Below are 14,146 nucleotides of genomic sequence, written 5' to 3'. Positions count from 1 at the left end.
GGCTTACAGTAAGCAAAGCACTAATCTCAAAGTCAGAAAACTGCGTTGGGTGTTGGCGCTGAGATTCACCAGCTGTGTGTTCCTGAATGTTTTTCCTATTCAAATCAGGCAAAATATCTTCTACTTCATTGTGTTTGTACCAAGGCACTTCATATAAGTGCCTTACACACAGATTTTTACTGACCTTAGAAAATTAATAGGGAAGATGACAAAATTGTCAGGAATAAGTTACTCTTTTATTATATTGTTTTCTAGTTTATATAAATAATTGACAGTACATACAATTGTAATTTGGGGTAAAAATTTTAAATAAAATGTTCATAAAGAGTATATAATTTCTGACTAAAGAACATGAAACAGAAGTGTACGTTCTGCTTACTTGATTTTTTAATATAAGCAAATATGAAATTAGGGAATAAGAAATATGAAGTTTATCCTAAAACAGGGATGGTAATTATTGGCTTTATAGGATGAAAACAGTCAAACCTCATGACCATCAAAAGTATTGTGGGGACCTCCTTGGTGGCACAGTGGTTAAGAATCCGCCTGCCAATGCAGGGGACACAAGTTCAATCCCTGGTCCGGGAAGATCCCATATGCCATGGAGCAACTAAGCCTGTGTGCCACAACTACTGAGCCCACGTGCCACAACTACTGAAGCCCACATGCTCTAGGGCCCACGTGCCACAGCTACTGAGGCCGCGTGCTGCAACTACTGAAGCCTGTGCGCCTAGAGCCCATGCTCCACAGCAAGAGAAGCCACCACAATGAGAAGCCCACACACTGCAACGAAGAGTAGCCCCTGCTCGCTGCAACTAGAGAAAGCCCGCACGCAGCAACGAAGACCCAACGCAGCCAAAAAAAAAAAAAAAAAAGGCCATAAAGGATGAAGGAAAAAGATTATTACCCTAATGGTAGATAAAGATTTAGAGTCTTCAAGATGTAAAAGTCTTTGAGAGCTCAAATTACACGTATAAGATGAAGAGTGATTTACTTCTTCATCAAATTCTAGGAGACCTGAATTTTTGGAAGTTGAGCTTTTAGATGGTAACAAATTTACAGAATGTATTATTTATAATCCAAGAATAAAAAAATTGTGAAGAATGAAATGAGTCATCCAGCTAATGTTCTACTCAACGCAGGGAGTCGCTATGCATGGATCCATGAAAGGTATCACATAGAGGGAGATAAGGAACTCATTCTTTTTTGAAATAGCAATTCCATTTGTACACAATTTTTTTTTTAATATTGAGCCAATGTGAGCCTCAGAAAACTTTCACTGGCTAATTCTAAGACAAAGTTTACCTCTATAGTTTCTCAGCATGAGTATAACTCACGAGTATAACAACTTCTGAATATTTGACAAGCTCATCAATTCCCCCTTTCAAGGAAACATGTCTAAATTCTTTTCAACAGTTTCTCACATTATATGATTTCAAGATCAATTACCATCCCATTCCCCCTCCTAGAGAAATTCTAGTTTGTATAGTAAGTGTTCTATTTCAAGATGACCAAATAAGACCGTTGCCCCTGTGATAGGTTAAAGATGGCTACAAATTCTTTACTTACTCCTCTCACTGAGAGGTGGGTCTAATTCCCCTCTCTGAATCTGGGCTGGCTTTAGTGACCTACTTCACCAACACAGTGTGGCAAAGTGACTGGGATTTCTGAGGTTAGGTTACAAGAAGCCTTGCATCTTCCAGCAAGGTTCTTTCAGAACACTTGTTAGAACTCAGGTGCCATGATATGAGGAAACCCAAGAAGCCTCATGAAGAGTAACCTGAGGTCCCAAACCAACAGTCCAACTGAACTCCAAACCAACAGACAGAATCAACTTGTCAGTTATATAAGCAAACCATCTTGGAGGTAGATACTCCGATTTACAGTCAAGCCATTTTGCCGAAATTGCACAGCTGTGAGCAATATAAACTATGCTTGTTTCAAAGCACTAAATACTGGGGGGGGGGGGTTATTACTCAGCAATAGATAACTGGAACACCCTTTATCTTAATAATAATCCCAAATAGAAACACTGAACTCTGTCTTTGATGAAACTAGTGTTGATAAATGAAGACGGGCAGATGGGAAGAAAAGATTATACCAGAGAGGCTGCAGTGGAAGATATAGAAGAGAAGCAAAGTGATTTGCACTACAGAACTCCACAAAGGATCATCAGCAGAACTGCAGAAGAAACTGGGGTAGGGCTGAAAACAAGGAGACTATATACAAAGTACTTAGCACAGCCAGACAGCTTCCTCCCCTAGTTCCGAAAAAGACATCAAGTATAGTCTCTAGAAAGTATACCAAAGGTTCTGGACTCAGGATATCTTTGCGCAGGCATCCACGGTCTTACCACAAAGTAGGTTAAGTGAAAGTCTACTCAGTAAATGAAGATCTCTAACTCGCCTTCTACAGCTTAGCTTTAGAATGTCAGCAGCAAGATTTATATTCCCAAGGCAAGGAACTGGAAGATCCATCACTAAAGAAACTGAACTACCCCAAAGGAAAGATGCACAAAAACTGATATACAGAGTTTCCAATAAACCGGGTGGCCTGCCACTCCTATATCTTGCCTCCACACACATAGCTTCCATTTGGGTTTTATGTGCCTTATTCTTACATATAAATAGAAAAACAAGGATCACCAGACTTTGAGGAAAGCTTCCAACAGGAAACAGAACAGACAAAGGTGAAAAAAAAAAGAAATGCCTGGAGTATTGAAAACTTGAAGAAACGAAGTACCTTCAAAAAGATAGGATAAGCCATTTTTGGGGAAGTATAATACAAATTGCTTTTTGAAAATAAATATATGACAGTGGAAAAACATTTTAATATTAGATTATAGAAGGTAAAGTTGAGGAAACTGCATACAAAGTAAAATGAGATAAATATTAGGAGGAAAATTATTTAAAAAATTAAAATGATGGGTGTTGGAGCCCCAATATCAAAATAATGGTAATTCCAGAAAGCAAGAGTAGAGACCAAAGAGGGTAAACTGACACAGAAAAAATACAAGAATGGGGCTTCCCTGGTGGAGCAGTGGTTGAGAATCCGCCTGCCAATGCATGGGACACGGGTTCGATCCCTGGTCCGGGAAGATCCCACATGTCACAGAGCAACTAAGCCCGTGCACCACAACTACTGAACCTGTGCTCTAGAGCCTGCGAGCCACAACTACTGAGGCTGTGTGCTGCAACTACTGAAGCCCGCGCACCTAGAGCCCACGCTCTGCAACAAGAGAAGCCACCGCAATGAGAAACCAGTGCACCGCAACGAAGAGTAGTCCCTGTTCACCGCAACTGGAGAAAGCCCGTGTGCAGCAACGAAGACCCAAGGCAGCCAAAAATAAATAAATTTATTAAAAAAAAAAAAAAGAATGTTTCCCAAAACTAGTGGACTCTAGGTTCACAAGTTTCCTGAGTGCCTAGCAGAATAAATATTAAAAAGGCCCCATACCTCAGATAATGAATCTACACGCTTCTACAGAAAAAACCAAAACAACCAAAAAGATTACCTATAAAGAGGGCTCAGCATGGCATTAGGTATATCACTATCAACACCAGAAGCCTGAAGATGATTGAGAAATGCCTTCCAAATTTTAAATTAAAAAATGATTTCAACTTAGAATCCTATATTCATCTAACTGATTAAGTGTGAATGAAGAATACAGCATTTTAAGAATTTTCCTTCTACTTATCCTTTCTCAGAAAGGTACCGCAGAATATGTTCAACTAAAATTAGGGAGTAAATCAAGAAAGAGCAAGATAAGGGATCCAAATCAAGAGAGAAGCAATGGCGCAGAGGGCCAAGAAAACACCACATACAGACTAGAGCGGGAGCATGGGGGAATCCAGAGTGATGACTCCAAGAAGAAAAACAGAAATGATATTAATTTAAGTGCGTTACCAAGTGGAAAGTGATCTTGAGAAGTGTTTCACAGAGCTGGTAGAAAGAAGAGATTGAGGAAACTGTGCAAATAAAAAAATATTAATTCCAAAACAAAAAAACTTTAAGGAAAATAATCACAATACATTAGTTGGCTTAATAGAGAACAGTAGTTATACCTGTTTGGTATCCAACCACAGCATGAAAATTTAAAGCTGCACACCATCTTAGACTGATTCTACTTCAACTTGCTGATTTTATATAGATGATAAAAGGTTTTGATATGTTAAATGACATGCATTAATTAGTGCCACAAATGACAGAGGTATCAGTTATCACAAATCGGGATACTCAACCACCTATGTCTATAGATGGACATTGTTTCAGTAAATGGAATTTACCAGTGATGCTGCCATTCTGAGTTCTGGTTCCAGCTCTACTTCTAAGCATATAAAACTTGGGAGGTAACAATTTCTAGTTTTGCAGTTTTCTATAAAATTAGAAAAATGGTACCTTTCCATACTACCTCAGAGTTAACACTAGGGTCAAATCAGATAGTGGAGTTTAAAAAGCATTAAAAATAATTAAAAAGTATTATTAGTAATTATTAGTAATAATTATTAGCATTAATATAAACATTATGATGTGAGGAAGAAAGGCACAATATTTGGTTAAAACAAAGCAGATACAAGGACAATTTGCCTCTTTCCATGCAGAGAGATGCCCATAGCTCTCTGACTGCTTTGTTTTATGTTTGGCTATTCTACATTCATATTTGAAAGTTTGTTTTCAATTAAAAACTATAACTATCCATAGTTGATTTCCATTTAATAATGCTTTTTTAAAAAAAGGACATCTGCCATTTAAAAAAAATATTTTTTTCCCTCTCTAGGGTAGTGGGTTTGGGGTTTCAGATTCCACTGAGAAGAAAACTATGAACTCATTGAACAAAAAAATCTATGCGTACTTACGTGGGCACATGCACTTACAGATGCACAATAATAAGACAATTTAGATCAAATCTGGGGAGTGAGATGTATTTTATATGAAAACTTTCAAGAATCTCATTTATATCCTTTTTATTTATGTCTATATTGATTTCTACTATCCTCCCTAAGATGGAGACTCAATCAGTTAATAATGTTCGTAGGAATTTTCCTACAAAGAAACAACACCTATTTTGTAACACTAAGATACATGTTGATATATAGTTTGTGCTCAGGTGAAAAAGGCCTCAGCCTCCCCCCACCCCACCCCCCCACCCCCTGCAACAAAGGATAAGTTTATCTTAATTGCCCCTTCTTAATCGGGAGTTAAGTTTCCTCTAAACATGGTAAACTATTTTGGTGTTATTTTCAAAAAATTAATTAGGAAGTTCTATTATTTTGGATTCACAGTCTGGTCCACCTATTTATCCCCCTTACTTATTCACTGGTCTGCTTGGTAATACTTATAAACACATAATGGACAAATAATGTTTCAGCTCCTTAACCTCCCTGGCCACATGAATTTACCCTGGTTTAGTCTGAGTTGTCTTGTTGACTCTTTCTGTATTTCTCTATTCTAAGATCATGAGTATAATCATTTTCATATTTCAGTTTTTCTAAATATTTTATACTAAACTATGTGTTTACATTGGCAGTTTTCTTCTTCAGAGTAACTATTAAAAATTTTACCTTAATCATAACCTCTTTAAGGGATAATTAAAGTATTCTATTTTTTTCCCCACTGATCTTACTTGTGCAGTCTCTGCATGTTCCAGCATCTCTTCAAATTCCTGATAGTCTTCATCATCTGGTTCAGCACCTGAGAGGCGAGCTGCCCTGGCCATAAAATATGGAGGCAGCTCTCCGATCGCTGTACCAATACCCTACGTAAAAAAACCAAAATACTTACATGAGATTTTCTCAACACAGTGATACTAAGCAGATCAAATCTTTATTTTTCAATATCACCAAAAGCATGTTAAGATGCATGTATTAGGGAGGAAAAGATATATTACACAATCAGGAGGACATGAGTTTAAATCATACCCTAATATCGACCTACACAATGCCAAGCCAGATAACATACATAAAACTCTTAGACAATCCCTGGTACGCTGCAGACACTAAATTAATGTTAGTTCTCTAGCATCTCTACTTATATCCTCTGTTCTTACTTTTTACATTTCTTTTCATTTTATTAAGTTTAGAAATAGCAGGGGTGGGTGGGATGAATTGGGAGATTGGGATTGACATATATACACTATTGATAATATGTATAAAATAGATAACTAATGAGAACCTACTGTATTGCACAGGGAACTCTACTCAGTGCTCTGTGTTGACCGAAATGCGAAGGAAATCCAAAAAAGAGGAGATATATGTATACATACAGCTGATTCACTTTGCTGAAACAACACAATATTGTTGTGTTGGGATTAAAAACCTACATTAATTTGAAAGGTAATAAACCTGTCAGAGAATAAGAAAAAAAAAACACTAGTTTTTTTTTTTTTTTTAAACTGCAGTGACATTTATTGTTTCAGCCTGGGAAAACATCCCTTTTTAAAATTTCACACAGCAAAGCAAGTTAAAAACTTCACTTGCCAAATAAATGATAATTTAAACAAGAACTTGGTAAAGAAACAGCAGAAACTAACACAATATTGTAAAGCAACTATACTCCAATAAAAATTTTTAAAAAAAGAAATAGCACACGGTTTTCTAGACTTTTGAAATGTTATTTCTTTTTTTTTATTGAAGTATAGTTGATTTATAATATAATATTAGTTTCAGGTATAAAACAGTTATTCAAAATTTTTATAGACTATACTCTATTTAAAGTTATTATAAACTGTTGGCCTATTTTCCTTGTAGCTTATTTATTTTATACACAGTAGTTTGTACCTCTTAATCCCCTATGGCTATCTTGTTCCCTCCTCCCCACTTCCCTCTCCCCAATGGCAACCACTAGCTTGTTCTCTGTATCTGAAATTCTGTTTCTGTTTTGTTATAACCACTCATTTGATTTAGTTTTTTAGCTTTTATATGTAAATATATATATATATATACATACACTGTTATTTTTGTCAGTTCCCCCCCTTTTCAAATATCCAAATGATTTGCTAATGAGCATTCACTAGTATAGCTGTTAGATATATAGGAAACCTTCCGATATTGAGGATGTTGTTTTAATCCCAATACAACATTTTTGTTCAGAGTTAAAGCTTTTAACACACTGTGGTCAGGAAGCCCCTTGAAATCTCAACATTAGGATGGATAAATTTTCACCACAGGAAAAATGTTGATTTCCTCAGGACACTGAGTGACTCATGTTTCAGTCACTTTGTGGATTCTTGTTTTTGAAGAGAATTTTCTTTTTAAATCAACTTAGAACATAAGGATGAAAACAAAGGTAAAAGAATCAGGAACTTGGTTTGGACATATACGGCTTAAATACAGGATAGATAATAATGCAAGAGGCCTGTAGTCTCTGGGAGAATTCTTAACTTTGAGCTATGCTTCTCTGCCTTGAATCATAGTGAATGAAAAAGCTTTGGTAGTTTTCAGAAGCAACTTTGCTATGTCCTATGGCTCTGCCTGCAAATGCCTTGACAAAAATCCCCAAGGGACATTACGAAATTCAAACATTTTACAATCACAGTGTTATACTCCAGTGTGTGAAATCAATCATCTCCAAGTGTAAGCATTATCCACATGTGAACCAAGAGTTATGAAAAGAACATACTTAAGTGCCAAAAGAATAAGACCATATTTAGTTAAAGAACAGAGAGAAGAGGGAGAGGGGAGATATATATATACAAAGAAAGATATAGGAAGAAAACACAAATCATATTTTGCTAAACAAGAGAAGTTAATTTAGTCACCTTTGGAGGATGTTAGAGAACCAACTAATTATTTTTAAAACTGGTAAATAAAGAGAAACAATCAATTATTTATCCTGTCTTACCTATATGGAAGATATCTCAGGATAACCAAATTGGTGATAAGGAGAAGTTTCTCTTTATAAAAGTATTCCAGTCAATAACTAAAGAAAAAAATGATGCAACTGAATGCCCCCATTTTATAAACCCTAGTAAAATAATGGACTTATATAATAATGGTGTTAATATCATAAACAGAAAGACAACCAGACATTATTGCACTTCGTGATAGAATACGTAAGACTATAAAGTGTATTCTTGTAAAAAAAAATTTTTTTTTCAAGCCTCTCAACCCAGCTATCAATTCACAGGAAACAGAGAAACATATTTAAATTACACCAACTGGAATACAATCAGTAAAATTCAGACTGTGGAAAACTATACTTGACAAACAATCCAGTTTCATCAATGAATATATTTGAAAAGAAAAACAAAGAAATAAACACATTCAGAAAAATCTGAACACTAACTGGGTAACTGATTTGAAGAGACTATTCCTAAGTTCTCTTCGGCGTGACAATGTTTTTTAAGTCCTAAGGTTGATGTATTTACAGATAAAATATGATATGTTACCTGGAATATGCTTCAAGATAATTGTGAGCAGTGTGAGGAGGGGTCTAGATGAAAGTATTAGCCAGGAGTTAATATTAGCGGAAGTTGGGTGATAATATATTGAATTAATTATATAATTCCCTCTACTTAAAAAAAAATTTTTCATGACAGAAAGTAGGAAGAAAAGTTAATTGCAACATTTTATTCAAAACATAAACTTCTCTTAAAACATGTTAAGTCAAATGTTCAATAGTTCTGAAAGCAATCATATGATTCAAACTCATGACAAGTTTCCCTAAAGTTAAAAAGGAAGTAGTAATGGATTGAAATGAAATCAAGAGCTACATACTGTATTATACTTAGTTGACCATATTCATTGTTATATTTTAATTCTGTCCATGTTTTCCCATATTAGCAAGGAGTAAGAATGGTGATCATCAGCCAGTGTTCTAATTTTTATGCATATAAATAAAAAGGAAATACAGTCATCCAGACAGGTCTCCTTAAGACACATTATATTCCAGACACAGAAGTTTGTTTGGTCAGTTATCTCAAATTAGATACTGAAGTCCCATAATTTCATGATTCTTACAAAACAATTTTATAATTCTTGCAAAATCAACATAAAAAAACAAAACTAAATTGTGGAACACTAAAAGCTGTCAGCCCAATTTTAATTAAGGGGAAGAAATGACTGGCTTCCTTATTGCAAAAGAAAGACAAATGGTATTTAGTCAAGCAATAATTCAGAAAGCTCTTCTAAACACTGTCCATGCATATCAATTTATTACCCTGAAGTCCTTACTTCTTGAATTGGAGAAGAGTTTAATATGCACAAAATATGCAAAACCAATAGAGAAACACAGTATCTTACTGGAGTGTCAATTTTATTAAAAGATTTTGGGGAGGACAAAAATCCTAAATTTTTGTGCTTTCAAAAGTTTTGTCAACTGGATTCACAGGTAAATCACCAGCATCTTGCTTTTCTATGTTACGAACTGTAAGTTTAATGGTAAAAATCTGGGGAGTAGAAAATTTTACATATGCTGACTACTCAGAAATTACAGTAGTTTGGCATTATCAGTGTGTTAATAATCTTTAAAAACAAAACCATTTTCTATTAAATGTTCCAACTGCAAACATGAAACAGAGGTTAGAAGCCAAAGTTTGGAGGGTAACTTGGAACCACTGAGAAATTCAAGGCTTTTACAGCAATGTTTAAAAAACAATTATACCGGGCTTCCCTGGTGGTGCAGTGGTTGAGATTCCACCTGCCGATGCAGGGTACATGGGTTCGTGCCCCGGTCCAGGAAGATCCCACATGCCGCGGAGCGGCTGGGCCCATGAGCCATGGCCGCTGAGCCTGCGCGTCCGTAGTCTGTGCTCCGCAACGGGAGAGGCCACAACAGTGAGAGGCCCGCGGACCACAAAAAAAAAAAACCCCACAATTATACCAATTCTAGTAAAATTAGCAGATTGTTTTACAAACGAAAAAAAGAGAGAACATGTGCTTCCAGTTTCCCTTAAGGTTAGTTTTAAAATGACTTCAGAAAGGAATGAAGTTCTGATACATGCTACAACATGGATGAAACTTGAAAACATTATGCTAGGTGAAGTAAGCCAGACACAAACGGACAGATACTGTATGATTCCATTTATACTGGATATCAAGAATAGGCAAATTCACAGAGGCAGAAAGTCGAGAGGTTACTCTCTCCCCAGGGGCTGGGGAGAGGAGGGAATGAGGACTTATTGTTTAATGGGTACAGAGTTTCTGTTTGTGGATGACAGAAAAGTTCTGGAAGTAGATATTGGTGATGGTTACACAACACTGTGAATGTACTTAATGCCAGTAAATTGTGCACTTAAACATGATTAAATGGTAAACTATGTTATGTACATTTTACCACAATAGGAAAAAAACTGCCAAAAAACAAAACCATGAACTTAACAAATAATTGAGTTTAGGGACTTCCCTGGTAGTCCAGTGGTAAAATGTACATTATAATGCAGGAGACATGGGTTCGATCCCTGCTCAGGGAACTAAGATCCCACATGTTGAGGGGAAACTAAGCCTGTGCGCCACAACCAATGAGCTTGTGAGCCTCAACTACACAGCCCATGTGCTCTGGAACCAACAAGCCACAACTGCAGATCCCACATGCCCTGGAGCCTGCGTGCCACAACTAGAGAAGAGAAAACCCAATGCTACAACTAGAGAGAAGCCCGCGTACCGCAACGAAGACCCTGCATGCCTCAACAAAAGATCCCGCGTGCCGCAACTAAGAACCGACACAGCCAAAAATAAATAAAATAAATAAATAATAAAATAAGTCTTTAAAAAAAAAAGAAAATAAATGAGCTTAAAAGGTGATGTTCTAAAAACCCACCAGACCTAACAAATGAAGAGGAAATAGGCAGTCTACCTGAAAAACAATTCAGAATAATGATAGTAAAAATGATGCAAAATCTTGGAAACAGAATGGAGAAAATAAAAGAAATGTTTAACAAGGACCTAGAAGAACTAAAAAGCAAACAAACAGTGATGAACAACACAATAAACGAAATTAAAAATTCTCTACAAGGGATCAATAGCGGAATAACAGAGGCAGAAGAGCGGATAAGTGACCTGGAAGATAAAATAGTGGAAATAACTACTTCAGAGAAGAATAAAGAAAAAAGAATGAAAAGAATTGAGGACAGTCTCAGAGACCTCTGGGACAACATTAAACGCACCAATTCGAATTACAGGGGTCCCAGAAGAAGAAGAGAAAAAGAAAGGGACTGAGAAAATATCTGAAGAGACTATAGTTGAAAACTTCCCTAATATGGGAAAGAAAATAGTTAATCAAGTCCAGGAAGCCCAGAGAGTCCCATACAGGATAAATCCAAGGAGAAACAGGCCAAGACACAAATTAATCAAACTATCAAAAATTAAATACAAAGAACAAATATTAAAAGCAGCAAGGGAAAAACAACAAATAACACATAAGGAAATCCCCATAAGGTTAACAGCTGATCTTTCAGCAGAAACTCTGCAAGCAGAAGGGAGTGGCAGGACATATTTAAAGTAATGAAAGGGAAAAACCTACAACCAAGATTACTCTACCCAGCAAAGATCTCATTCAGATTTGACAGAGAAATTAAAACCTTTACAGACAAGCAAAAGCTAAGAGAATTCAGCACCACCAAACCAGCTTTACAACAAATGCTAAAGAACTTCTCTGGGCAGGAAACACAAGAGAAGGAAAAGACCTACAATAATAAACCCCAAACAATTAAGAAAATGGTAATAGGAACATATATATCGATAATTACCTTCAATGTAAATGGATTAAATGCTCCAACCAAAAGACATAGATTGGCTGAATGGATACAAAAACAAGACCCGTATATATGTTGTCTATAAGAAACCCACTTCAGACCTACGGACACATAAAGACTGAAGTGAGGGGATGGAAAAAAATATTCCATGCAAACGGATATCAAAAGAAAGCTGGAGTAGCAATTCTCATATAAGACAAAATAGACTTTAAAACAAAGACTATTACAAGAAACAAAGAAGGACACTACATAATGATCAAGGGATCAATCCAAGAAGAAGATATAACAATTGTAAATATCTATGCACCCAACATAGGAGCACCTCAATACATAAGGCAAATAGTAACAGCCATAAAAAGGTAAATCAACAGTAACACAATCATAGTAGAGGACTTTAACACCCCATTTGCACCGATGGACACATCATCCAAAATGAAAATAAATAAGAAAACACAAGCTTTAAATGATACATTAAACAAGATGGACTTAATTGATATTTATAGGACATTCCATCCAAAAACAACAGAATACATATTCTTCTCAAGTGCTCATGGAACATTCTCCAGGATAGATCATATCTTGGGTCACAAATCAAGCCTTGGTAAAGTTAAGAAAACTGAAATTATATCAAGTATCTTTTCGGACCACAACGTTATGAGACTAGATATCAATTACAGGAAAAAATCTGTAAGAAATACAAACACATGGAGGCTAAACAACACACTACTTAATAACCAAGAGATCACTGAAGAAATCAAAAAATACCTAGAAACAAATGACAATGAAAACACGACGATCCAAAACCTATGGATGCAGTAAAAGCAGTTCTAAGAGGGAAGTTTATAGCAATACAATCCTACCTTAAGAAACAAGAAACATCTCAAATAAACAACGTAACCTTACACCTAAAGCAATTACAGAAAGAACAAAAAAACCCCAAAGTTAACAGAAGGAAAGAAATCATAAAGATCAGATCAGAAATAAATCAAAAAGAAATGAAGGCAATGATAGCAAAGATCAATAAAAGTAAAAGCTGGTTCTTTGAGAAGATAAACAAAATTGATAAACCATTAGCCAGACTCATCAAGAAAAAAAGGGAGAAGACTCAAATCAATAGAATTAGAAATGAAAAAGGAGAAGTAACAACTGACACGGCAGAAATACAGAGGATCATGAGAGATTACTACAAGCAACTATATGCCAATAAAACGGACAACCTGGAAGAAACGGACAAATTCTTAGAAATGCACAACGTTCTGAGACTGAACCAGGAAGAAACAGAAAATATGAACAGACCAATCACAAGCACTGAAATTGAAACTGTGATTAAAAATCTTCCAACAAACAAAAGCCTAGGACCAAATGGCTTCACAGGTGAATTCTATCAAACATTTACAGAAGAGCTAATACCTACCCTTCTCAAACTCTTCCAAAATGTAGCAGAGGGAGGAACACTCCCAAACTCATTCTATGAGGCCACCATCACCTTGATACCAAAACCAGACAAAGATATCACAAAGAAAGAAAACTACAGGCCAATATCACTGATGAACACAGATGCAAATATCCTCAACAAAATACTAGCAAACAGAATCCAACAGCACATTAAAAGGATCATACACTATGATCAAGTGGGGTTTATTCCAGGAATGCAAGGATTCTTCAATATACACAAATCAATCAATGTAATACATCATATCAACAAATTGAGGGAGAAAAATCATATGATCATCTCAATAGATGCAGAGAAAGCTTTCAACAAAATTCAACACCCATTTATGATAAAAACCCTCCAAAAAGTAGGCATAGAGGGAACAATCCTCAACATAATAAAGGCCATATATGACAAACCCACAGCCAACATCATCCTCAATGGTAAAAAACTGAAAGCATTTCCACTAAGATCAGGAACAAGACAAGGTTGCCCACTCTCACCACTATCATTCAACATAGTTTGGGAAGTTTTAGCCACAGCATTCAGAGAAGAAAAAAAAATGAAAGGAATCCAAATCGGAAAAGAAGAAGTAAAGCTGTCACTCTTTGCAGATGACATGATACTCTACATAGAGAATCCTAAAGATGCTACAGAAAACTACTAGAGCTAATCAATGAATTTGGTAAAGTAGCAGGATACAAAATGAATGCACAGAAATCTCTTGCATTCCTATACACTAATGATGAAAAATCTGAAAGTGAAATTAAGAAAACACTCCCATTTACCATTGCTACAAAAAGAATAAAATATCTAGGAATAAACCTACCTAAGGAGACAAAAGACCTGTATGCAGAAAATTATAAGACGCTGATGAAAGAAATTAAAGATGATATAAATACATGGAGATATACCACGTTCTTGGATTGGAGAATCAACATTGTGAAAATGACTCTACTACCCAAAGCAATCTACAGATTCAATGCAATCCCTATCAAGCTACCAATGGCATTTTTCACAGAACT

The 14,146-nt window shown here is 35.9% G+C and overlaps 1 protein-coding gene across 2 annotated transcripts in view; it reads right to left on the bottom strand.

The window, feature by feature from the left end:
• The window catches only part of VMP1 (vacuole membrane protein 1), a 130,278-nt gene that overhangs the window by 53,556 nt on the left and 62,576 nt on the right, over positions 1–14,146 (bottom strand). For both annotated transcript variants that reach the window (XM_067714536.1, XM_067714538.1), the window contains exon 7: positions 5,624–5,755. In XM_067714536.1, coding sequence (XP_067570637.1) covers positions 5,624–5,755 — 132 coding nt within the window. The remainder of the gene's footprint in view (positions 1–5,623; positions 5,756–14,146) is intronic.

This window comes from Pseudorca crassidens, chromosome 19 (genome assembly GCF_039906515.1).
Source record: "Pseudorca crassidens isolate mPseCra1 chromosome 19, mPseCra1.hap1, whole genome shotgun sequence".
NCBI classification, from domain to species: domain Eukaryota; kingdom Metazoa; phylum Chordata; class Mammalia; order Artiodactyla; family Delphinidae; genus Pseudorca; species Pseudorca crassidens.
The sequence above is the reverse complement of the archived record's forward strand: the minus strand, read 5'-3'. Positions and strand labels throughout refer to the sequence as shown.